Source organism: Xyrauchen texanus, chromosome 5 (assembly GCF_025860055.1).
Source record: "Xyrauchen texanus isolate HMW12.3.18 chromosome 5, RBS_HiC_50CHRs, whole genome shotgun sequence".
Taxonomy (NCBI): Eukaryota; Metazoa; Chordata; class Actinopteri; order Cypriniformes; family Catostomidae; genus Xyrauchen; species Xyrauchen texanus.
This window is the reverse complement of record NC_068280.1, coordinates 5599713-5626890: the sequence shown is the minus strand read 5'-3', so window position 1 is coordinate 5626890 and position 27178 is coordinate 5599713. Positions and strand designations below refer to the sequence as shown.

At 37.8% G+C, this 27178-nt stretch overlaps 1 protein-coding gene across 2 annotated transcripts in view; it reads left to right on the top strand.

Moving 5' to 3' along the window:
• Window positions 1-27178, top strand: part of LOC127644032 (glutathione S-transferase C-terminal domain-containing protein-like) — a 63890-nt gene that overhangs the window by 27714 nt on the left and 8998 nt on the right. For both annotated transcript variants that reach the window (XM_052127034.1, XM_052127035.1), the window contains exons 6-8: window positions 15566-15681; window positions 16133-16177; window positions 16511-16639. In XM_052127034.1, coding sequence (XP_051982994.1) covers window positions 15566-15681; window positions 16133-16177; window positions 16511-16639 — 290 coding nt within the window. The remainder of the gene's footprint in view (window positions 1-15565; window positions 15682-16132; window positions 16178-16510; window positions 16640-27178) is intronic.

Sequence of the window (27178 nt, the reverse complement as noted above, 5' to 3'; positions counted from 1 at the left end):
ATGTCTGCAAAGGAAAGAGACAGTTCTTCATGGTTGGGTTAATGGAACAAGGATTAAATTAAAGAGCTTCTGAATTGGTACACGCATACTTCTCCTGCACCTCGTATCATTGAAGGTGTCTCATCACCTCTGACAGAGACTCAAGAAGAATCTTGGTGTCTCAGTAGGGCAGTCAGCCCCCGACACCCCACGCTCCTTCACAACTGAAGTGTGAATTTAAAACTCTCTGGCATGGCGGATCTGTGTTAAACAAACAGAGCGACTATTGTGCACATCACTGTGGAACAATGTAATCTCTGACATGTTTTTTTAAGGTGTTGTAGGGGTGGTGTTTGGTTTCAGAGGCTGTATTTACATTCTCCAGACTTAGCATGTGTATGTTTTGGCGGCATCTTTGTCTGACATGAACCCACATACAAAAGGTACACATGAGGATGTCAGTGTTATCATATTTGTGCTGGATTGGATTGTAGGTACAGATTCCTTTGTGAGGAAGTAGGGAAGTATTATGCATTGGAGTATAGGCAAATAGGGGGAGACCTGGCCTAGAGTTGTCACAGGTGCACTCAGTAATGTTTTTAATTTGTCGTCTTGGATTTACACTGACACCTAGTGGTGTGGATGCAGCATCATTCAAACGCAATAGTTTTCAGTTACTAATGCCATTATATAAATTCACTATACACAGTCAGCCATAATTAACTTAATTCATGAGTAAAGGGTCCAATAACAGGGCAGTTAATGAGATTAATCGAGTAGTATATGGCTGGTCATGTGATCCTAACTTGGCTGCTCCCATGAGTGGACCCTCTCCATGTAGAATAAAACAGCTTTATAAGGTAACTTTTTGGGTAATCTTGGGTGAACAAGTAAATATAATTAAGCCACACTGGCATACATTCAGGCAATGGTAAACTATGTTATGAATATATATATTTTGATGTTTTTGTACAGTAGATTTTCCATTTTTGTTGGTTAGATAAATCCTTTGTGCTTCATATTTGTCTTTAATAGTATGTTTAATGAAGGCGTAGATTTAACAAGAGACATAGATTTAGTTTTTATAGTTGTGATGGTGGGGACACATTCCCCCGTCTCCCCCCAAGTTTTAAATTAAAGCTATGTCACTGCTTTAGTGGTAAGTTCCATTGTGACAACTAGCCCCATATAGTGTGCTGTTGGTGCATGTTGTTTCAAAAGGTGTGTTCAATTATTTATTAATTTTTTCCCCTGTGCAATAATGGTAAAAAAAATCAAAAGGTTTTTTGTAAAGGTCTATGTGGCTATGCAGAAATTGACATTATAAAAAATAAACCTACACTGAGAAATATTAATTGAGGAAAAAAGTGTGACAACCAGCCCCAGTCTCCCCTATATTTGCAAACAAGCCTCTAGAATATTAGTCAGTTCAGGAGGCAAGTTAACAATTTGTTTGTTTTGCAAGTGTGATATTGTAAAGATGCCCTCTCAATGTGCACTGGATGTTTGGCACGTGGTTTCATGGTTTTAAATTGTGAGATTATGCCATTGCAAAGGTGATGTATACACTTTGCCACAGCATCCGACACGAAAAATTCAAGCGACTGCTCTCCACTAAGTGCTTGATACTCGTATATCAGATTTTATTTTCTCACCTGTGGGTTAACTCACCTGATTGCTTGGCCATTATCTAGGGCCTCATATTTCAACTTTCAAGCCTCAGGCGAAAACTTGCTGATTTTGGGGAAACTGTGAGACTTTTAGCAACAATGCTGTTGGTAAAAAGTCCCATGTGGCTTGCATGCAGTAGGTTGAGTACCTAAGCCTCTAGTGTCTACTTGATTCTCACAGTCTTCATTCTCAGTTGGAAATCATTTCCCAGGCTTTTCTTAAATCCTGACTTATGACTAAGCTCCTTCGCACTCTGTTACCTGCACATCTTTCTGGAAGAATAAAATATTTCGTATAGTTTCAAAAGTCAGAACTGGGAAAAATGCTGGCTTGCAAGGGAGAAATCTCTACAGGCTTTCAGATCTAACCACTTTCATATCTAGCTTCCCAGTTGGTACTTATAGAGCATTGTTTCTGATATTATTGTCAAGTTCTGATCCAGTTTTAATTTGATGGTACAGTGAACAGGCAGCTGTTTTTCAATGCAGACTCTTATGGAGATCTCTTTGCACTTCCTACTAGCCATTCTGGTTTTGCCTTTTTTTTGTTTTTCAATAAACTGGTTAGCTGCTTGAATTCCCTTAATTACTCCCCTGACTGCAGCCCTGCCTTAAAACAGGACGCGCTCACTTGCCCAGTGTTTTTTTTAACTGGTCTTGCTTCAGGACCCAGCTTTTTCATTGCAAATCAGGTTGCGACCCAACATGGTATGAAAATCAAAAAATCCTACAAAACTAAACAAACTTCAATTGTATTAATATTATCATTATTATCATATTATCATAATGGTTTTCGATGTAGAGGGCAACAAAAAACCTATCCATGTTGGCATCGGCAAATTAATTTGCACCAAAATACAAATTGATCGCAACAGTCTGGTTATGGAAGTAAAAATACAATTAATTCTTTCCACATAGCAGAATTGATTATTAACAACAACTTAAAAAACCTAAAGACCTAATGTGAGCTCTGAGGTTGTTAATCAATGGTATATGCTTCTGCTGAAGCCGTCAGTCCGTGTTCAACTTAAATTTAGAAACAAATATTTAATAGTAGCATTCTTAGTGAAGAACTACACTATTACATGATCCAGTAGAGAAATGAGAGGATCTCAGCAAAAGAGCTCTGCAGCAACCAAGTGCTTCCATGACATACTGCGAATGAGACGAACAAGTTGATCTCCCTACACTCTTGTGTAATTACACATATTTTCATATTTTGCAATATACTTTATAGTGTTGTCACAATACCTAAATTTCAGTATTCGATACCGATATCAGTATACTTTTGTGACTCTCCATACCACAGAAAAAATAGGTAATATGCTATTGAACACATTCATTTTAGCCTATTAAAATTACAAATTTCAATGTAGCTCAGTAGCTCAGCGAGTGAAGACGCTGAATACCACCCCTGGAATCTTGAGTTCGAATCAAGGGTGTACTGAGTGACTCCAGCCAGGTCTCCTAAGCAACCAAATTGGCCCGGTTGCTAGGAGGGTAGAGTCACATGGGGTAACCTCCTCGTGGTCACCATAATGTGGTTCTCGCTCTCGGTGGGACGCGTGGTGAGTTGTGTGCGGATGCCGCGGAGAATAGCGTGAAGCCTCCACACGCACTATATCTCTGCGGTAATGCGCACGTGATGCCACGTGATGAGATGCGCGGATTGAGGCAACTGAGATTCATCCTCCGCCAACCGGATTGAGGCACCACAAGGACTTGGAGCACATTGGGTATTGGGCATTCCAAATTGGGGAGAAAAAATAAAAACAATAGCATGTTTCCTTAGTGTTTCTTAATTAAATATTTAATACAATTTCACCATTTCCAAAAAAATAAATAAATATAAAATCTGAATTCCATGTTTTAAAGTTCCTGAATACTGGTTGGAATAGGGCAGAACATTTGTGATGTGTCCAGCGGGGACGTTACACTGATGTACAAACCAGAATCACACTACAGCGTATTCGTGCCAGTGATCTACAAAACAAACCTAGATGGGACAAAAACTATAGTACTTCGCATTCTTTTGTATGTCGTAATTTTACCACAGAAGCACGTAAAATCGTAACAGTCACCTATAAGCCATGCACAATATATGGAACTGACGAAGGACCACATATTCAAAGTGGATAGCCACAGCCTGCTAGCTGATAAATATTGTGGAGGATGAGAGTTTAAGAGATTTAATATGCATTGCAATGAATATGCAAACTATGTGGGGACTATGGGAAGCGTTAAATGTTACTTGAATTGGTGCTATTTTAGTGCATTTCTATCTTTATACTGTGGAATGCTTTGTTTAGAATATGTTAATAAAGTATTATTGTTACATTTTTTTTTTGTTTTATTTCTTAAGATATATGTAAAAGTATATAGAGTCAAATTTCATCACTGCCAAAATCTGCGATTTAATCACAATTAAAAATTGTAATTCACCCACAGCACACATTTTTGGCTGTTTGAAATGTTGTGATTTGTTATGGGTGGTTGGTTTGAATCACGGCTTAGAACTCATTGGAAAAAATTAATGCGATAAAATGCTTCCGGAACTAACATGGCTGAAAAAGTGGGCGAGCACTGTTGCACACTATACAGATTTCATGATGCACTGTTTTTGATTTCAACAACAAAAGATAGGGGAAGCATTTTCTCTTCCCTTTTAAAAGTTTGGATGATGATTGAATGATGGTTCCTATTTATTTTTCTATCATAATTATGTTGCATTTTATTATTTGCTTTTAGTAAATTGTTCTCCCATCTTTGTTCAGAATAGAGTGGAGAGCCATTTTGGGTTGTGAGTCACCAGTTGTGAAACCACTGCTCCAGTTCTCCCGCACTCTTCTCTTCTTTCATGTTTTAAAAAGTAAAAGCTCATCCATCATACCACCCATCAGAGCCTAAGATACCAAAGATACCCCCCACCCCCTCCTTTACACCATGTTCTTCTAAGAGTTTAAGACCTGATATATAAAATTTGTGGGGGAAAAAAGTTTTTCTCTCCATTAAATTCTAAAGTCCAAGAGCAGTTTGAGATATTGCAGTTACCTTGGCTCTCTCCAGTACCACTTTAGACATTTTGGTTGCCCTCAGAACAGTGTTCAGGGATACTCCGAATGAAGAGAGACTATTGATTACTGTCAACATTTCCTCAACGCTTTCTTTGACCATTTTTATTCTTCACTCCAAAGAGTTCCCTATTGAAGGCCAAACTTGCTGATATGTGAACGCTGTCTCTTTCCTGAGGCATTCAGCCATGCCAACTGCTAATTTTAAACTGAATAAGACGTGCTTTATTTTTCCTTGTATACTTGCATTTCATTACCGCTGCGACTGGTGATGTACTCTGTTTGGGTAAAAATCAAACGCCACCAGTACTCCTATTACAATTCAGCATAATTGGGGCATTTTATGAGTAGTCTTTCTCTGATATATCTGCTGGAATTGACGGTAGGAATTTTATGGCTTTGTAAATCACTTAACAGTCCATATGGGCTTGCAAACCTGAGCGTGGACGTTACTGTGAGTGGTTAAGGCATGTTTTAGATGCCAGCATTGATGTCCATACCTCAATATGTCAAATACCTGTTACTCATACATTGCTGTTGAGCAAAAACAGGTTGTTTGACAAGATTTAGCCTACGGTACACTGTGACAAAAAGCAAACTGGCAGCTGTGGTTGCCAGAAATTCACCTTAAAAAATACAACGACCATGTTTCAGGCATTACAGGATGCCATTTAGTGCCTGTATATTTTAAAGTTCCCTACCTTATATATTATTAAATGATATAATGTTAATGTACCAACCTACTGGGAATGCAAAAATCTGCTTTGCACCTTTAAATATATACTCTAAACTACTATAGTAGCTTTGGTGGTAAAACAAAGTCACATGATGACTTAAATTTCAGCAAGAAGTGACCCTTCCTGGAGCAATGGCAAATAAATGTGTATATACACTGCACAGTGTTACTCACACAAACACAGTAAAATGTGAAAAGTGACACTAAAATACGAAAGGTGAAACAAAAAAATGCAATAAATGTGAACTAATCAACATTAAAAACATCCCAGTGTGCATATCTGATATCAAAAGCAAGAAAACATAAGTAATAAATTATCAGTAAAATATAACCAAATGTAATGGGTCACAATAGAACTACTGGGAACGCCCTATTATTGTTGTTTCACCATAATTTTTAACAATAGTTTCCTGCAAAATTATATGTATTGTCTTGTTAAATAAAATACATGGTAAGGGTAACACATTAACAGTAAAAAGTATGTACATTTAAATGTAAATTACATTAAAAAAAAAATGTTTACACTGCAATGTAGTCTGTGTTAAAGGATTAGTTCGCTCAAAAAGGAAAATCATCTCATTATTTACTTACCTTTAAACCATCCCAGATGTGAATGACTTTCCTTCCTCAGCAGAACCGAAGTGAAGATTTTTATAAGCACATTGCAGCTCTTTTTGTCCATACAATGCAAGTAAAAGGGTTTCATCAGGCTGCTGGATGTATAATATATGAATAATATATTTTAAAATATTTTATATTTCACATATTTAATTGATATTGGTTGATTATGGCATTCTGTGGTTATAATATTTCGTATAATGAACGCAAAACTGTATAACTAACTATAGTCCCAAGCAATCGATTTCCTATGTCTCTCATACAGTTTGGCTCCATGGTATCTTTCTTTTCACATAATAGAATATTTTCAACTCAAATCCTCATTACCCTGTCTGGGCATACTTTACGATAATGGCCGGCTGACTTCACATTATTTCTTAGATAGTGTAATTTATCTTCGCTTTTTAGCTTTTTGGCCTCACTTGTGATTTTTTTCATGGCCTGCTCCACAATTTAAAGATATCACTCAGTATAAAGCTTTACCAGTAGTTTTATAGACCATTGGGTTTATCTAGCTATGTCTGATAGCTGAAGGAATGTTCTGGAACACTGGAGTTTTAACAAAGTCAACCCGGCCATCAACCCTGTTTGCATTGTGATCTCTGAGATATTGTCATCTAAGGCGCAGAGTATCACTGATGGATGACTGATAAGAGGTCTTTAGCATATAGAGGACAGGAAGAGTTGAGAAACAGTTTACCCAGCAAGTAAAGAGTTTGCATGCAGTTTAGACTGATTTTTCTTGCTTTTTTTTTGTAAATTCTGTGCCCATCTGAGGAAATGCTGACATTTCCAGTGAGGGTTAGACTGTGTCTTAACTGGGCATGATGCAACAAGTTTGTTGCGACTAGTTATTTGTCTAGCCTATTGAAAAAACAGCCGAAACTAGCCAGTTTGGAACTTGACAGCTGGTCAGGCTGGGAGACATTTACATTTACATTTATGCATTTGGCAGACGCTTTTATCCAAAGCGACTTACAGTGCACTTATTACAGGGACAATTCCCCTGGAGCAACCTGGAGTTAAGTGCCTTGCTCAAGGGCCCAACAGTGGCATCTTGGTGGTGCTGGGGCTTGAACCCCCAACTTTCTGGTCAGTAACCCTGAGCCTCAACCACTGAGCCACCACTGCCCCATAAGAGACCATTCTAGACCATCTTAAACCAGCTAAGACCAGTTAAGGCTGATTTAAGCTGTTTTTTCAGTGGTGTATCAACACTGAAAGAGTAAATCCTGCATGACGCAACAGTTTCACAGCTAATTGGAACGCATTTAAAGTTTAATAAACAGTTTTGTGAAGCAAAGTGGACAAGTTAGATTTCACTAAAAAGGGAAAATAGAAATAGAAAGCATCTTACAAAATGTCTTGTCGTGGTCACAAATGGCTAGAACAAATGGTTAAGATGCGTCATGCCTTGTTAGGACACCAGAAGCCTTTTTGGTGGTGTTGTGCGCCACATTCAGGAGCGGGTTTGGTTATTAGCAATTATTAATAATTATCAAAGATACGCAATGTCGTTGGAAGCAACGACAGATCGATCCTTCAGAATTTCACACATAGGTGTAAAGTGAGCAAGCCTTCATGGGATTTGTTGTCTGTTTTGGGCTCCCTTTGTTTGATTTTGGCACGATTGTTAGGCTTTTTGACTGTATGTAGGCCTCAGTCAGGCTTTATGACTTTATGTAGACCTGCCTTTCTCTTATATCTGAATACCTGAGGCCCAACAGAGGGAAAGCAAGAAGTACATGTGCAGAATGCATATTTATGCTAATAGCTACAAACATGTCAACATTGAGGATGAAGATGAATCTATATGTATTTATTTCCCTTTTTATTTCATTGCCCATTCGACTCTGCAAACAGCTCATAACTCAAGAATTGGCTGCGCTAATCAGTATGCCATCTTTTATAATGAGATTCTCTATATTGGTCAGTTCATTCAAACTACCTCAAGCTACTTTGTCCTTGCATCCACACAGTCCTTCCACACAATCCGTGTTGGGCACCCTGGGAACATGAGCTCGGCCAGATGGGCTGTGCTAGCCCCAGAGATAGCGACGGTGCTCATGCTTTATTATGGACGTGTTCGCAATACAGCTGTTGTTTTTCTCTCTCGGCAAACGTGTCTGTCTGCATACGAAAGCACAGGGATGGGCAGAGCTTGCTGGCTGTACCACCTCATCCTCACCCACAGTGCTTCCAGTTGCCTCAAAACAATGTAATCATAGAAGTGCAGGCCTTTGCTTTGATGAAAAATAGGATTGCCTGTCAAATTTTTACAAAGAATGTTCTGTTTGAAATCCAAGGTTCATCACTTAGAGGTCGTTAAAAGGCAGTTAGATGGTTCTATTGATGTCCCTCCATATCCGGAAAAAGACCTGCAGGCTTCATTAGCATTAGTGTTCATTTTTGTATCACATTTTCCCTTTTTGTTTTTTTTGCATTGACAGAATTGTTTAGTATCTGGGCATATGCATGTATCTCTTTTTGCAGTTGTTTTTATATACATGAAAACAGATATATTAACACTAAAGCATTACACAGTCTTTTCAAAATTAGGGATGCGCCGATACGGCAATAAAACTTTAAGCCAAAAATTATACCAGTTTTTCCACTTACCATATTTTGTCATAAGATCACTTAATTAGGAATGCTTAAATATTTTACAAAGCGGTACAAAATCTTTTACTTACAATAAATAATTTCCATTGAACACATGACATGCCAACATTTTAAAGAGAGACACAGTGAAGGATACAGACAAAATAAAATAAAAATGACTAAATATGATAAAAAAAATGATGATTAATGTGAAAGAAAGGTTATTTTGTGCTTAAAAACATTTTGGTACTTCTATTTTTGCAGTTTAAAATACAGCCTTTTAGGGTTTAGTAATCGTACAAAGCCATATTGTGATTTCAATCTTAATTCAATCAATCATGCTACATTAATGGATATCATACTATTTTAGTATATTCAATTTATTATATTTATGATATCAAAATACAGCACACAAGCCCTATATCCCCCTCCCCCCCTCAGAAAAAAAAAACAAAGCCAAATATATTATACCCATTAAGCAGTGAAATTACAATAATAAAATTAGCAAAAGGGGTTTTATATTTGTCATGACATTATGCTTTACATAGATGATTGAGAAGGTATGGAGGCGACCAGAGGATTGAAGTTAACCGGACTTTGAAAAAAGATAAGGAAAGGGTCCCAGGTCTCATAGAACAATCCAGTATTGCCCTTTATGGTGTATCTGATCCTCTCCAAGTGAATGCAACTCATCAATTCACATAACCATTGCATTAGTTTTAGAGGTATTACTACTTTATATTTCCTGAAGCAGTTTTCTTCCAAATTCAATGCTTATATTTGTATTTTAATGTAGAGCAATGCAAGTGTTTGTGTGTTTCTGATCTGACTTTTGAGCATTTACGGATAGATTAAACTGAATGTAACATTGAGGCCCTTCATGCTGTCTGTCTGAAATGCTGGATAATGCGAATGAAGACGGTTTCAAACTCTTGCTTTCCTACTTTGAGTATTAAGCGCCTTTTATGGGTATTAACTGTATATTTTTACCCTGAATGTGTCAATATTTGAAAAACGAAAATGTCTGGTTCAAATAATGTTTTTAAGCCATTTCTAACCTGGGCAAGGCTATGTTATATCTTCCAGCCTTCCGTCTTGATCTTAAATTACACTGCATTTTAAGCCACTACATAGTGTCCAAACAACAACAACAACCAAACATTCAGATATTGATAATTTTTTAAATAAAGAACAATGTTGGATGGTCTTCGGTATTAAGGTTTGACTCAGCCCCAGTAGAAAGCCTAAATTTTCTTATTCAAGCTATAAGAAAAATGGCACAATTACTTATAATGGCTTTATTTTGACAGAGAAGCTAAAATTTGACCAAAATGTGGCTTATGTTCAATTCCATACAAATCTTGTTTGTTTGGGGAAGATGGACCGCTTGTTGGAAAATTAAGGTGGGCATTTTATAACATGTAAAATGACAGCTGTATGGAATGGAAGTCCAACCCCACTATATCCCAATATCCCAATATTCCAATATACAGTATTGATTTTGTTTTAGCAACACTACTTCCAGCCAAAACAGCAGAATAGAGATCAAATATGAAACTCTTGAAACTCAAACTAACTCTTCTCTTCATAATTCACACTCTGAATTCAAAATTGCCTAACTGCAATGTTGGGGAATATGTTTGGTTCTTCCTTCAAGTTCATGAAAGGTAATTATGGATGCTCAGACCACAAAAAATTGGTTTTCATGTCCAGAGATTGAATGACAAAGATTTTGGCCTTGTGTCTGTAAACTGTTTGTACAATCCAGTCTATCTTGCTTAAATGGTGTCTGTGAATGTTTGGCTGAAAAACATCCTCGTGGGTGTCCTGTTTTTGAATAATTCTTGCTTAAATACCTTCATTCGGGCCTCTCCTCATCATGCAAACACAGATATAGCCACTTGAACACACAATTGTGTTCACCCACTTGAGAGGACTGTTTTCTTCTGCTTTTGTGTCTATGGTTGGAATGATTCTCCCCCCTTCACTTACACATTTGTGCATTACAGCAAAAATGAAGGAACTTGAGGTCTGGATCGCTGGAAAATATTCTCCTCTTGGCTCCTTGGTCTGTTTCTGGGATGCCATGAGCATCTTGAAAGCTTCTGAGAGTTCAGGAGGAAAAAAAATAGTCCTAATTTCTTTTTCTTATTCTGTTCGCTATCAGTTGAGAGAACATTGGCTGGTCCAGTTAGAATCTAAAGTATTGATGTAAGATGTATATACTGTATGATTGTATCAGCACAGCCCAAGTTGACCCAACCCAACTTTTTCTACCTAACAAATGGTCATCTTACTTGTATATCAATTATCCATGTCTTGGCTGTCACCATCTTTGTCTCAGAGGACTGCAGGGAGCGAAGATAGAACCAAGTCACATGAAATACTATCAATAGATTTCATTATTCTAGAACCATCTGGCTGATTTTCTCCCATCACTCTCACCTCTAGAATATACCGTTGATTGAGTGAGTTTGAGTTTACAAGAATATAACGGTATATTCAGGATTGTTAATTCAACATATCAATCTTTTTTAGTCACTAGACTTTATCTTCACAGCCGCCATATCTTAGGGCCGTCTCAGCCACGGGAGGCAGTGTTTGAAGATGTTGGGGGCGGCTGTGGCTCAGTTGGTAGAGTGGGTTGGCCACTAATCACAGGACTGGTGGTTCGAATCCTGGCCCACATGACTCCACATGCCGAAGTGTCCTTGGGCAAGACACTGAACCCCAAGTTGCTCCCAATGGCAGGCTAGCGCCTTGCATGGCAGTTCTGCCGGCATTGGTGTATGAATGTGTGTATGAATGGGTGAATGTGTCATGCGCTTTGAATACCGTTAAGGTTAAAACGCCGCTATATAAGTGCAGACCATTTACCATATGTTATATGATGAGCAGATGAATAGCTTTCAACAATTAATCAGAATTTTGAGGTCTGTGTACCTCTCAATCTCTATGTTGGTTACGGCCCTGCTTATCTTGACAGTTGTACTATTGTACCAGTTGTATAAACTTTTGTCAACTCCATTGTGTGGTGTATCATTTATTATACAGGTTAATTTTTTTGGTTTTAGAAAAAAACGTGAAAAGAAATGCGATTGGGAGATGTTGCGAGCTGGATTAAAACTCACATCACCCATATGAGCACCACGTCTCTGTGTCGAAAACTTTGAGAACTAATTTCCAGATTACATTTCCTGTTCTCCCTCCAATCGCCAAAATATTTAACTATACCAAAAAGACATGTGGCACAGTGGTAATGTATGGAATCTTTAGGCCATAGTATACTTCCGGAGAAGTACTTTTTTGTTCTTCGTTCAGGGGTAAAAAGAAGTTTGAAACAGCCGAGCAATGGTATATTGTTTGAAAACATTCAGACACCCTCCACAACGCTGTAGGAGGTGTTAAGAAGTACATTTAAATTTGTGGACGCTCCGTAAAACCTGAACTAATGTGACATTAAAATGTGTTATCGTTGACTGTATGCCTCATTGTATGAGTAGAATACATGCTGTAATATGTACTGTAATTTGTAAAGTTTCCGTTAGATTACTCAAGGTCAGTTATGTAATCTAAATACCTTTGATTACTTCATCAGCACTGGCAGAAGTAAATAAAGTAAGAAAATACACTTCACTGTAAAATAAGTTATCTGAGAAATCCTAAATATTTAAGAGAGAAAAAAGTTTTGAAGAGAAAAATAACTTTGAAGAGAGAAAAAAAATGTTTTTAAGAGAGAAAAGTATTTTTTTTGAAGAGATAAAAATTGATGAGAACTTAGGCTCAGGAAGGAACTGAGACGCAATTTATGTATTTTTTTTCACCGTTTGTTTTTTTTTTTTTTCAACCTTGCGGTTCAGGGCTTCCATATAGTATAAATGATGGGGTGTTCACTTGTTTGTTTTGATTTGTTTGTTTTGGTTAATCTATGCCCCTGGTCACACCCGTTCATAACCCTCTGATTTCGTATTAAGTTTATTGAGCCCTTAACAGAGCTAATGTGCTCATGCAGATGGTGCAAGTTCAAGTGCAGACTGTTATATGTCCTGCTCCCATTCCATCTCTTAAATAATGTAATCTCAGCTCAAAATAACCTGTCTCAACATCACTGTATTGTGTAACAAAGTAGCAAAAGCCAAAAAAAAAACTAATTGGAAGGATTTTAGGATTGCAGATTTCAGAAAAACCTGATTGTTTTGATAAAGGAGTGATCCTTATTGGACAGCAAGCCGACATTCCATTTGGATTTATGCGTCTCAGACAACTCTGGCACACACAACGACTGCAAATGTGCTTTTGGTTAATGAGCTACATCTTCAGTGCATACCACAAGTCTGCTTCGCTTTGATAGCAGTCCCTCCATTGGAGTCTTGTTAGAGAAAGACAACAAATACAAATGCCACAGAATTCTTCTGAAAAAAGCATCTACATGCATGTCCATGAGTGTGTTTTGAATTTGTTTAATTTATATTTCATTTTGTTTGAAAAAACAAAATTTATTTAATTAGTTTTCACTCTAAATGTTTTTGGTTTTTTTACCAGTTTCGTTTTTCAGCACCTTTTAAGTGTTTCGTTTAATTTTTGTATTTTAGGACTACCAAGTTAATTAATTATCTGATGTCATTTGAATATATTTAATGCCGTTGAAATTTTTAGGGCAGCTTGTAACTATTTCAAAAAGTGTAATATAACCTACTGTGTATCAAAAACAGTACTTCATCTTTTACTTTTATTTCAGTTAATTTTTGAATCAAGAACATGTATTTTATTTATTTTAATTTGTTCTAATTACATTCGATTTTAGTTTTATTTCAGGTAACTCCTGTTTTCGTGTATTCTTAGTTTTTGTTTATGATGAAAATAATAGTTGAATTTAATCAATTGGTTTTTGGTTTTCTTTAGTGCCTTATCCCTGATTGGTTACCCGTCTGAATCACAGACATGAATTATCTGTTATTGCATGTGATGATTAACAAAACTGTTCAAAAGGATTGTTGGGCTTTTCAGTAGTTTGCTTCTTATTTGGCTCCAGGTAGTGCATCCGCTGTCATCTGAGAGTTGTGCATAAAATCAGCGCAGCAGTGCATGACAGACACATCTGTGATTTATATTACATTGATGGTGTTTCTTCAACACAGTGTGAGTGCTCTGTTCAAAACAGGAAAGCTGCTGCAAATGTATTCCCAGTGGCAGAGACGGTGGCTGTGTGAAAACACCCTTCAACTCCAATTAAAGTTTGAGATGACTTGAGTGGATGAAAAAAGGTGTAAAAATGTATATTCTAGAGCTTCGCCACTTTTAGTGTTTCTCACATATCCGTTGAAATAATTTAGTCTTTTTAATCTTAACATATAGAGTGATGCTTGGCTGTTTCTTCTATCAATTTGTGTAGTGCAAGAATGTTAATAGTGAAAGCAGTTTTGAGTTATTCATTAGCTGTTTATACTGAGTGCTTAGAGACAGATGTAAATCCTTTGAGAGCCTTGCAAGGCAAGGACAAATCAAACAGAGAAACAAAACAATTTTCTTACTATAAAACAGGTACATTTTCTGAAAACATTTTGAAAGTTAAAATTTTCACAATTGCATGCCTATCCTACCTTGCCATTGATAATGAAAAAAAAAAAAAAAATTAAGACATTTACATAAGCCATTTAGATATTCTAAATGTAAACTGCATCAGTTTGAAAGTTACAGTGTGTTTAAATGACATTTAAACTGAAGTATGTAATTGTTAAAATACTTCTATCCCATCTTAATATGCTATACTATAAACCATTCATAGGTTCATTTTCTCAAACTGTAATCACTGTGTCTCTGTGGCACTATAAAAATTCCTGCGTTTGTTTTGAGCACAGGGGGTGGCTGTGGCTCAGTTGATAGAGCGGGTCGGCCGCTAATCGCAGGGTTGGCGGTTCGATTCCCGGCTCACATGACTCCACATGCAGACTTGTCCTTGGGCAGGACACTGAATCCCAAGTTGCTCCCAATGGCAGGCTAGTGCCTTGCATGGCAGCTCTGCCGTCATTGTTGTATGAGTGTGAATGTGTGTGTGAATGGGTGAATGAGACACAGTGTAAAGCGCTTTGGTAACCTCTAAAGTTAAAAAAGGCACAATGCATGTGCAGATCATTTAAAACAAGTGGGAAAAAGTGAAGTAATCCAAAGTATTTAGGTTACTTAACTGATCTTCAGTAATCTAACGGAATACATTACAAATTACAACATGTATTTTGTAGTGGAATACATTTTAAAAGTAACCCTCCCAACCCTGTTTATAATGCAACACAACCAAGACGTTCCTAAAGCGTCTGTCTGACACAGGCGTACATTGACGTAATAATGTAATGCATTTACATTTTCTGTATTATTTTTTTAAATATATAAATTGTATTTATAATTAACTATTCATTATATATTGAATTATTGTTATTTGAGGGGGTTTCTCAGCAAATATTTCTGTATGTGATTAAGTGTGATTAATTTGATTAATTAATCGACATACCATTTAATTCGATAATTGTTTTAATTGATTGACAGCCCTATATGTAATCCAATTAATGTACATATAATTTGAAAGTAACAATATTGAATTAATTACAAGAATATAAAATGTAATGTGTTACACTACTTTTTGGCTACAAGTAATTAGATTACAGTAACTAATTACTTTGTAATCATATTACACCCTACACTGTATACATAATGTGTAACTACTGTATGATTGTCTTCATTTGCAAGCAGCATTAAATAAAGTATAATTGAATATATTTATTTTGGACATTGCAATGTAAAGTGTTGCCAAATTTTTATTTCATTATGGTGAAGTATTGCAAGTATTGAAGTATGTGTTTCATCAATGAGATTCTGACATTCATTTTACTCCAAAGGCAAGATGTCAGACGCCCGTGCCATACGCAAACAACAACAGCTCAACAACTTGGTTGCCATGGTGACAGAGATGGCCCGCCCAGGGCACATTGTGGTGGATTTCTGCAGCGGTGGGGTAGGTATATATGTGTGTGTGTGTGTGTGTGTGTGTGTGTGTGTGTGTGTGTGTGTGTGTGTGTGTACATACGTAGCTATATTTTGGATACAAAGGCTCCCTTTGGGAACATCCTCATTTGGAAAAACTTCTAATTTAAAATGTATTTATTAGTTTTTACATAAAAAAAGTCTATGTCATGTCCTCATTTAGCTAAGTAAACCTGTGTGTGTTTTCTAGCATCTGTTCCTCTCCCTGGACACCTCATGTAATCTCTGGTAGTGCTCTTGTTATTGTGTGTGTACATATAAGCCTAGCATGTTACAAGTTCAGAGCCGTTACAGCCCAAGGGCCACAGGTCAATATATTCTGATGGGTGATTGTGTTCTTCTTACCAGACTTTGATGTAATGAGCTCTTTGAGGTCTGTTTCCCTGAGTCCTTTTGCTTCTTTTCTCTGACTGTTTTCTCAGGGGCATGTTGGGATTGTTTTGGCACACAGGCTTCCTAAATGTCAGGTACGACTTTCAGATTTGTTCATGTGTAGCAAGTTCAAGTTAACCGAGACAAAGAAAAGAATCTAAAGCTGTCTTCTTTACAGGTGACCTCATTTGGAGACCATGGAAAAGTAAACTAATTCCACAATATTGTTGATTTTTTTCCCTCTTCATGACCTTGTTGAGAAAATCGTGCTTTAACCAGTGCGGATAGGAAAATGTAACAATAGTACCTATATTAGGATACTATTTGAGCACTTCTACACATTAGGTGGTTCAGTGCATTTGCATTTGTTGTAAGAAATATAATGTGTGTTACAGTAGAATGAATTATTCCTTTGTTTCACCAATCAGGTTGTTCTCATTGAAAATAAGGAGGAGTCTCTGGTCAGGGCAAGAGATAGAAGCACTCAGTTGGGATTAACAAACATAGGCTTCATCCAAACAAACCTCGACTACTTCACTGGGAACTTCAACATCGGAGTGAGTGCCCTCTTATATTTCTACAGATTCATGACAATAGCTGTGTTTCCATCCAAGTTTGCACATATATTTTATTCGAAAAACCATAATATCGTAAAAACAGTGTGCGAACAAAGACACGTTTCAATCCCATGTTCAAAAATCGCCACTTCCGGAGAAATTTTAGCCACTGTGAGCCTTTTTTTTTTTTAAATACTTGCGGAGCACACAGACAAAACACTGTAAAGAACTTTGTATCATGTCTGGGAGCGACAGAGCGTTGTGGGAGTACTATGTGTGTGCGTTCCTCTCAGGAGCGAAAATGTCATCAAAATGTTGGGGGGGTCAATAAACATAACAGTTCTCAAGAGCAATTTTTGAAAGGGACACCAATAATACAGGCAAAATTGAACATATTTTAATGATATTTTAGGGGGGGACAACCCTCAGATGGGGGGGTCCTGACCCCCCAACCCTCCGCGATTTCCGCCTATGGTTCCTCTTATGTCTTTGCTGCTCGGATGTTTCAAAGCTGTCAATATACATGTTCTCTGGCACAGTTCAAGTTTGTATTCGACTTATTTGCTCTGAAAGTTCTTTGCAGGCTTTGGATTTTCTAGAGACAGTTATTTCAGGATGACCAAAGCAACATTTCAGATGCGATGATTGGTCCGCTTGTTAGTCCAGTTATGAACGAGCTATTCAGTCACATTACTTTTTTGATGCACATCTTAGATTCATAATAACTTCGATTGGAGTTATTCGGTATGTGTGTTTCCATCATAGTTTATGCCCATTTCTTCTTCTTATGCGCATTTTTGAGATTTTATTTCCATCTTGGAGTTTTCATCCAGCAGTTTTTATGCAATAACCCAAAATGCGCATAAAAAAGCATGGATGGAAACATAGCTATTTGTTTGTTACGTTCAGTACAGAAATGTCTCTAGCAAGTATGTTAAATGTATTTAGAGAGAGAGTGCGATAGTGGCCATTCAGCGATAGGCTGTTCAGCATTCGGTCTGAATATCCCATTAATGGACACACCCCCTTTATGCTACTAAAATGCATGAAACCCTGAAATGATGCAAATCATGTGGTTGTTAATGTGAAGTGTGCTACTTATCAGACCTACGATTTTGCCTGGCTTACTATAAAGCGGGCCTAACCCTAACCTAGTGGTGGTGGTGGTCTAATGCACATAACTGGTAATCTGGTAGTCAGAAGGTTGGTGGTTCGATCCCCACAGCCACCACCATTGTGTCCTTGAGCAAGGCACTTAACTCCAGGTTGCTCCGGGGGGGATTGTCCCTGTAATAAGTGCACTGTAAGTCGCTTTGGATAAAAGCGTCTGCCAAATGCATAAATGTTAAATGTTAACCTTAACCTAACCTAACCCAGACTGACATTGACGGAAGGGCTTGAGCTATATCTAGGGACCAAAATATCATTAAGATTGGGTTCTTTTGACTTGGCCCAGTAAGCAATCACCTAAAAATGCCCTATACAGCAACCACCCACAATCATGGTGGCAAGTGTTGCACAGCCACCAAAACTTGCCACCATAAATAAAAAGTGGTCCTTTTGTGAAGCCTTAGATGTAGACCCATTTAAAGTAGTCATTTAGGAAGTACATCCTTGGTGTACTCATGTATGCAATGTAATATCCTATCAGTTTAAGGAAGCACATTGTGAATTTCTCCCATTAACATTTGCTTATATTCTCTTGCTATGATCTATTTCAATAATTTCACATGAAGAATATCAATTTCTGCCAGAAGGTATCTGTTCATTAGCATTGCAAAGCCTGTTTAAAGGGATAAAATATGGCACTCTGTAATTGGAGTTTCGTTTTGCCTGCCATCCATGTTAATGATTCAGTAAACTCTAATGTTTATCCTTTATTTCATTTCAAACGCAAGTGGTGTTCTCATTACCATATTTGGAGTGCTGAAATTTTCTCGTCAACATGGCCCATCCAACTTACTCAACAACACTATAATTAACCTCTAAATAAGACTTATTGTAGAGCAATATGTTCCAAATACTAATGTACTCACATTTGTTTTCTCCTAATTTTAATATTAGTCAAATGCTGAAATATTATATTCAGATACATGCTATTCATCTACAAGGCACATTTGAATGACTTCTTAATATATTATGAATTCAAGACCGCTTGGATCAAAAATATAAGACGCTCATGACAATTCTAACAGTTAGGATTAGTATAATTATAACTAATGATATCTTAAGCCTTATATTTTACAATAATATTAGTTTAAATTCGTAAAAATTGGGGATCCACGCATTGGCTGAGATTCTGAATGGGGCCCCTGGGTATGTGAAGGATTTACAGGATTTGCTCTGATCTAAAAGATTTGTTCTGATGCAAATTCTGTAAGCCGTGGCGTTGTTTTTGTCCCTCAAAATGTTTAAACATGATATAAACACATTTACAAGTGCTCTAAAATATTTAGATAATTTCTGTTGAAATTTTTAGACACAAATGTTTGGAAATATCTGATTTTTAAAGGGATTTCCTCATGGGACTGTCTAATAAATGATGAATAATGGACTTGTTGCCGTTCTTGCATTTGTTCATGGCTGTAATGAGATGTTTATCCTGCCTGAAAACTGCAGCCCATGTTTTATCTTCAGAGAGCTGCAGTATTGAGTTTCTTACAGTGTGGAGCTGGGGGTGGGGGGGACTTATCTGCTACCAACACAAAGGGTGTTTATCAAACCTTTGCAGAACTTAAACCTGTTCATGTAGATTCAACCCGGTCTCGTGAAAGGTCATAATAATAATATGTGATGGCAAAACCCTTGCAAAAAAAAAAAAAAACATGCAACTTTAACTGCCATAGAGAAAAGGGAATGAACCAATGAATGATGTTATTATGATTTTTCTCCAACCATAAAGTATAATCCCTTATCCAAACTCTAAACCTCAACCATGATTTGAATAGGAAAGTAACTTGTGTGTACCATGGAAGAAAGAAAACATTGAACAAGACAATGGAAGTGTATGACAGGTTATAGACATACGTACGTGGAATGAGTTGCCAGATTTGTTCACTGATGTCTCCTTTCTTTAAATGAAGTGTTGGATTGGAGGCCAGCTAAAATTTGGTGCCTGTATTGTATGGATGTGAAATTCTGTTTGTTGAATGGTTGTCTGGTCTCTATGGGAGTAAAATTTGTATCTTTTTCCATCAGCAAAATCATACGATATCATTTTATTGGGGAATCAGTGTAGTGTATCAAAACATTATTTGTTCTTGTGTCTTTAAATAATAGTATTTTGTAAGATCTAGCATTGGATGTTTTGATCCCATGTTTTCTGAGCACAGTAGAATGCAAACATTGGGTTAGATTTACAGGATCATGGGTTTTTACCATTTCCCCATCGAGAACAAATTCAGACGTTCCTTTGTTTGCTATAAAGCCCTTTCATCTCATAGCTGTTATCTTCAAAAATACATTTACTTCACATTTATTCACTAAGCAGACACTTTCATTCAAATAGACTTGCAAATGAAGAATACTACAGAGCAAGCTATTCAACCTTTGGAGACAGTAAACTATATGTTCCAAAAAGAACTAAATAGGGAAAGTTTGCCTTGTCTGAAAGTTTAAAGATTTTCAAAATAAGAGAGTGAGAGTGTGAGAGAGAGGAGATTGAGAGAGAGAGTGAAAGTATATACACTGTTAATTTATTTTTTATTTTCTTTTTTTCTCTACACTTATTCAATACAGAATTTGTTCTACTCTGTTATTTTTCATGCTCATATAAATGCTTTGGCAATACAATGTACAATTTGTCATGCCAATAAAGCTCATTTGAATTGAATTGAGTGAGAGAGAGAGAGTGTGAGAGAGAGTGAGAGAGAGAGTGTGAGAGTGAGTGTGAGAGAGAGTGTGAGAGAGTGAGTGTGAGAGAGAGTGTGAGAGTGAGAGTGTGAGAGAGTGAGAGAGTGAGTGTGAGAGAGTGAGAGTGTGAGAGTGAGAGAGTGTGAGAGTGAGAGAGTGTGAGAGTGCGAGTGAGAGAGTGAGTGTGAGAGAGTGAGTGTGAGAGAGTGAGTGTGAGAGAGTGTGAGAGAGTGAGAGAGAGTGTGAGAGTGAGTGTGAGAGTGAGAGAGAGTGTGAGAGTGAGTGTGAGAGAGTGAGTGAGAGAGTGTGAGTGTGAGAGAGTGTGAGTGTGAGAGAGTGTGAGAGTGTGAGAGAGTGTGAGAGTGAGAGAGTGTGAGAGTGAGTGTGAGAGTGAGAGAGAGTGTGAAAGTGAGTGTGAGAGAGTGAGTGTGAGTGTGAGAGAGTGTGAGTGTGAGAGAGTGTGAGTGTGAGAGAGTGTGAGAGTGAGTGTGAGAGTGAGTGTGAGAGTGAGAGAGTGTGAGAGTGAGAGAGAGAGTGAGAGTGAGTGTGAGAGTGAGAGAGAGTGTGAGAGTGAGTGTGAGAGAGTGAGTGTGAGTGTGAGAGAGTGTGAGTGTGAGAGAGTGTGAGAGTGAGAGAGTGAGTGAGTGTGAGAGTGAGAGAGTGTGAGAGTGAGAGAGAGAGTGAGTGTGAGAGTGTGAGAGAGTGAGTGTGAGAGTGAGAGTGTGAGAGTGAGTGTGAGAGAGTGAGTGTGAGAGAGTGTGAGAGAGTGTGAGAGTGAGTGTGAGAGAGTGAGTGAGTGTGAGAGAGTGTGAGTGTGAGAGTGTGAGAGTGTGAGTGTGAGTGTGTGAGAGTGAGAGAGAGTGTGAGAGTGAGAGAGAGTTTGAGAGAGTGAGTGTGAGAGTGAGAGAGTGAGAGAGTGAGTGTGAGAGAGTGTGAGTGAGTGTGAGTGAGTGTGAGAGAGTGTGAGTGTGAGAGAGAGAGAGAGTGTGAATGTGAGAGTGAGTGTGAGAGAGTGTGAGTGTGAGTGTGAGAGTGAGTGTGAGAGTGAGAGAGTGAGAGAGTGAGTGTGAGAGAGTGAGAGTGTGAGAGTGAGAGAGAGTGTGAGAGTGAGAGAGAGTGTGAGAGAGTGAGTGTGAGAGTGCGAGTGAGAGAGTGAGTGTGAGAGAGTGAGTGTGAGAGAGTGTGAGAGAGTGAGAGAGTGAGTGTGAGAGTGAGTGTGAGAGAGAGTGTGAGAGTGAGTGTGAGAGAGTGAGTGAGAGAGTGTGAGTGTGAGAGAGTGTGAGTGTGAGAGAGTGTGAGAGTGAGAGAGTGTGAGAGTGAGAGAGTGTGAGAGTGAGTGTGAGAGTGAGAGAGAGTGTGAGAGTGAGTGTGAGAGAGTGAGTGTGAGTGTGAGAGAGTGTGAGAGTGTGAGTGTGTGAGAGTGAGAGAGTGTGAGAGTGAGAGAGAGAGTGAGAGTGAGTGTGAGAGTGAGTGTGAGTGTGAGAGAGTGTGAGAGTGAGAGAGTGTGAGTGTGTGAGAGTGAGAGAGTGAGAGAGAGAGAGTGAGAGTGAGTGTGAGAGAGTGAGTGTGAGAGTGTGAGAGTGAGTGTGAGAGAGTGAGTGTGAGAGAGTGAGTGTGAGAGAGTGTGAGAGAGTGTGAGAGTGAGAGTGAGAGTGAGTGTGAGAGAGAGAGAGAGAGAGAGAGTGTGAGTGAGTGAGAGTGAGTGTGAGAGAGTGTGAGTGTGAGTGTGAGAGAGTGTGAGAGTGTGAGTGTGTGAGAGTGAGAGAGAGTGTGAGAGTGAGAGAGAGAGTGAGAGTGAGTGTGAGAGTGAGAGAGAGTGTGAGAGTGAGTGTGAGAGAGTGAGTGAGTGTGAGAGAGTGTGAGTGTGAGAGTGTGAGTGTGAGTGTGTGAGAGTGAGAGAGAGTGTGAGAGTGAGAGAGAGTTTGAGAGAGTGAGTGTGAGAGTGAGAGAGTGAGTGTGAGAGAGTGTGAGTGAGTGTGAGAGAGTGTGAGTGAGTGTGAGAGAGAGAGAGAGTGTGAATGTGAGAGTGAGTGTGAGAGAGTGTGAGAGAGTGTGAGTGTGAGTGTGAGTGTGAGTGTGAGTGTGAGAGTGAGAGTGAGAGTGAGTGTGAGTGTGAGTGTGAGAGTGAGAGCGAGCGAGCGAGTAAGATTTGCTATAGGAAAATTCTGTCATTTCCAGTTTGTTTTTTTTTGATCGTCCGCTTTGTGAAAAATGGTAATTCCGATCAGTTTGGAAATCAATAGCTACACGAGTCAGAACCCTCTGAATGTTTGAACCAAGTTTGTTGGATGTTGCTTGAAAGCTCTAGGAGGAGTTACAAATGATACATTTGGTCTTGATTTTGGAAAAATACTAAACAAAGTCTGTAGAATTAAAGTATCTTTGCTTAGTCAAGCCAAAATAATGAAACATCCACCAATCCATCCATCCGTCCGACCAACTATTTAATTAATTTGACTTCAGGAGTTTCAAAGCTAGTGTTGAATATTCTCTTGTATGGCTCAAGCGTAGTGATACATTGTGTTTCGTATAGGGATACAGTGTTTCATTTGCATAAATGATTAAAATGTTCTGTTTGTGTCTGGCCTGCTTAAACTGTCGGAACTGTGTGTTGACAGATACATATTGTTTCCCTGGGGTCAGAGGCATAAAAAATGTCAGCTGCCATTACCTACTTTTTATGAAAATGTAATACAGCAATGTAGCTAAAACTAAACCAGATTAAACATGGGTAATGATGTAAAAGGAAAAACTTGTGGCATGTTTGCCCTTACTTGATTTGTTGTACCTGTTGAACGACTCTGAAACAATCGTAGTGCTGCATTTGTTTGCCATAAATAATAGACTTGCATTGCAAGTTGTGTCTTATGCAGCTCGGGCAAACTACTTAATTAAAAAGACTTCCACTGTTGGGGGAAAAAACACATTCTCAGCAAAATAAAAAAAGTCCTGCTCCAAAAAATTATAATGAAATATGCTTTTGCAGCACCAGAATGAACCTTTTTTATTGTTCCACTGCTGAGTAATTGATGGTGGCCCATAGAAAGGAAAGAACCTTCAATGAGGTTGACGTTAAGGGGATAGTTCACCAAAAAATAGTCATCATTTACTCACATCTCCATTTGTTACATCACTTCAGTACAAGACACCAAACAAAACTGCATTGCAGATTCCACTTAATTTGCTTCTGAAGGAAAAGCAAACTTAAGCTTTGTAAGATGCCTTCTTTCCCATGCTAAACGACAATCATATGATCTCTTGGAAGAAGGCCCACCAGCTTTGTCTGATTATGACAGTGCATCCAACATTCCAACGGAAGGCTGGGAATGTCTCTGATTGTGTTGTTCAGTCTTTTTGCTTTTGAGCACAACCTCGAACCTAACTACATGCTACCAAATCCCAAGGATGATTTCATTATGGTAAGCTCAGTGCTTTGGTTTTGCATATTGTAATCAGTACTTAACAATGACATTGGGTCATTTCCTTTTTGTATATGTCTAACACCATGTCCTGTCCTAACCTGATGTGATTCACAAGTTTTCAGCGACACTGAAACTGCCACATGAGGACACAATCTCAGCCAATCAGAATATATTTTATATCAGAATATAACCCTCGCAATAAGTTTTGTATTGTTTCGCAATACATTTTGCCTGCCCTCGAAATAGTTTTACATTTCCTCCCAATAAATTAACCATGGTTTTACTATAGCAACTAAATTTCAACAATGGTTTTTGTAGTAAAACCATAACCACAAAATTAAGCAGTTTTACTACAGTAACCATATAATAAGCATGATATTCATGGTGAAACCATGGTAATAATATAAGAAAGCAAAAATATGATAATAAAAAATTATTTTGTGGATTCTATGGTTTTACTACAAATACCATGTTCCAACTATGATTGCTGTTTAAAAATGGTTCATTGTATCCAAATCAAGGTTTTTGCAAAAAACAAACAAAAAACATGGTTACTGCAGATGTGGTTACTACAATATCACTACAGTAAGACCATGGCTTATGCTAATAAAACATGGTTACTTCAGTGTACAATATTACTATAGTAAAACCTTGGTTCATTTGTTACAAAGGAATGCAAAAACTATGACGAGAAAATGAAAAACTTATTGCGAAACTGTCATCTAATGCCCAAAGTATACTTTGATTGTTTGCATTGCTGATCGCTCCGCACAGTGATGCATATTTTGTCATCAACATGGTCTGCGTGAACTGTCTGCATAGCCCAGATTTTCTCGACACGTGCAGCATCCTTGTCTGTGCGCATAGTTGGCGCATGCACCAGCCGCTGACTGTACTGAAAGAGTATCTCAACGCAGTCGTAGTGCGCATGCGTCAAACGCGTTCATAGGCACTTGAGATCAAAAAAGTATACTTTGAAAGTCAAACTTTTGTCGACCGGGTCTGATCCGGAATGCAGACAAATGAAGTATACCCAGGTGTTAAGGTTCTCCAGACGATAGAGTGACTTACAAATATCTGTAACAATAAACTGGATGTGTTATTATTTAAATAGTTAGCTATTATCTTGACAGTTTAAATAACTTTCTCTTCAAAACGATTGGTCTGCCATGATGATTATTGACTTCAAAGAGAAAACTGCCAGAAGAAGATTGCTAATGCCCACTATTGCCACCCTTATATTGAATGAAACGCATACTTGCATTGAGTTATGAATTGTTTTCTAGCACATTTCGGAACATAATGACTCAATGAAAATCGTATCAAATCGACCTTACGTGCCTAGAAGCATTTGCGTTCATGTACTTTCAAGAGTATGTTTCAGACTTTAGAGCTAGTTCATATTGACCCAACAAGCATGAAATAATCACCAGCTTCCAATGGTTGTTTGGTTTTGCAAGATCAGTATTTTAACTCTGTTAGGGTCCATTCAGACCGAGTGCATACTTGCATGCTAAAAAAAGCTAAACGTAGATGTCTCGAGATGTTTTTTTTAAAGTAATTTTTTTATCTAAATATCTGCCTGCTGAAATGAAGTTTTTATGGTTGGTTCTACTTTTGATGATACTTTTGTTTTCTCCAGACTTTAATGGATTGCTACTTTATGAGATATTAGTCTACTTTAGAGAGCTAAAACCCTTTACTAATGGATTTTGATTAGGGTACATAAGGGTGGCACTTGAATACACAAACACATCTTCCTAGGGTTTTTGTAATGGCTTCAACCAGGTACCGTTGAAAAGACATTATGAATCATTTTGGTCTAATTAGCATCCTTAGAACTTTTGATCCACATTGAACTCTTTGCCAATGTTGATGTTTTTAGTTTGAGTTTAAAGAATGTCTGCTATGACTGTACGTTTTCCCACACTAAGTTCACAAGTGTATTTCCTCTTCTATGGCAACCTCAAACAGCATGTAGAGTGAATGATTATCCTCGGAGAGTTGGAAACATTCCTGAGAAAAGTTCTTGGGGGATTTGAAAGTTGTTAATCCACGGATTTGTTTGACAGTCCACACACACACTCTCCAAGAGCACAGTTCACGTTATTTTGTGAGTTTCCCACCCAAATGACGATGGGTGTAGCCATCGGTCTGGTTAAGACACGAGGAAAGCTGAATGCTTGATCTTGCACAGATTTCTGTAAGGACATCTAAAGCTTTTCTTTACCATCCATCAAGCTGTTTGATCCACTTTGCTGCTAATAGGCAGAGAGGTGTCTGCTGTCATGCAGTTTCACGCCAGCGGGGTATGACTGACTCTCGCTCTGTGCCTTTGCCACTAACAGATCAATGAAAATGTGCTGCCAGATAATGCAAGGTGGGAAACGCTTTGAGATTTGTATAAATATGCTTAGGGTCAGGATGTATGGAGTGTGAAGTGTTTAGTCCTGTTTATAATTTTTGTGACATGTGCATTTACATATATGGCACTCTGAACACTGTAAAATAGCCTTGTATGCAAATGTTTACTCAAGCATTGTGTTTCACTATGCTTTAGGTACATTACATACTGGACACAATATTTTAGGGTCAATGACAATTAAGGATGTCTGAGATAATTAAAAGGAAAAATCTTTTTATAGTAATGTAAGTGCCAAGTTACAACAAATATTATTAGTATTTTTAGAACAAATCTGTCAATCACAAATAAGAATGTCTTATATGATTATATGGGGAAAAAAAGCTATCTGCCAAGTTATAAGTAAGTTAATATTTTTATCTTTTGTGTTAGTCTCTTTTATTCCATTTTCAACACTATTAAATGAAACATGTCAAGTGGTATAATCATAATTTGAAGTCATTGCATAACATAACATTTTCTTAATAAGTTTTGTGAATAAAGCACAATCTATAACCAGCCAAATTTGCATAGAAAGGAGGTGTGTTTGCATGGAAAGGAATGACAGTGACTTACTATTTAACCTCTGAGGGTGTTTTTAAAGATTTCCTGTTTCTGTGGCATACCCAAAATTAGTCTTATAACTCAACAAAAACATAAGGAAGGACATAAGTGTTTGGTGTAATTTTAAATAAAACTTAAAATAAATTTTTTAATGATATAGATTATGATAAATTCTGAGACTCTCAGCCTAAGAAAAATCACACCAAAAAAACTTGAGCCCAAAAACGTTTTTAATTTTTTTTCTGATTGAGATTATATATCACAGAGTGTAATTATGTTATCTCTGAACATCTCTGACTG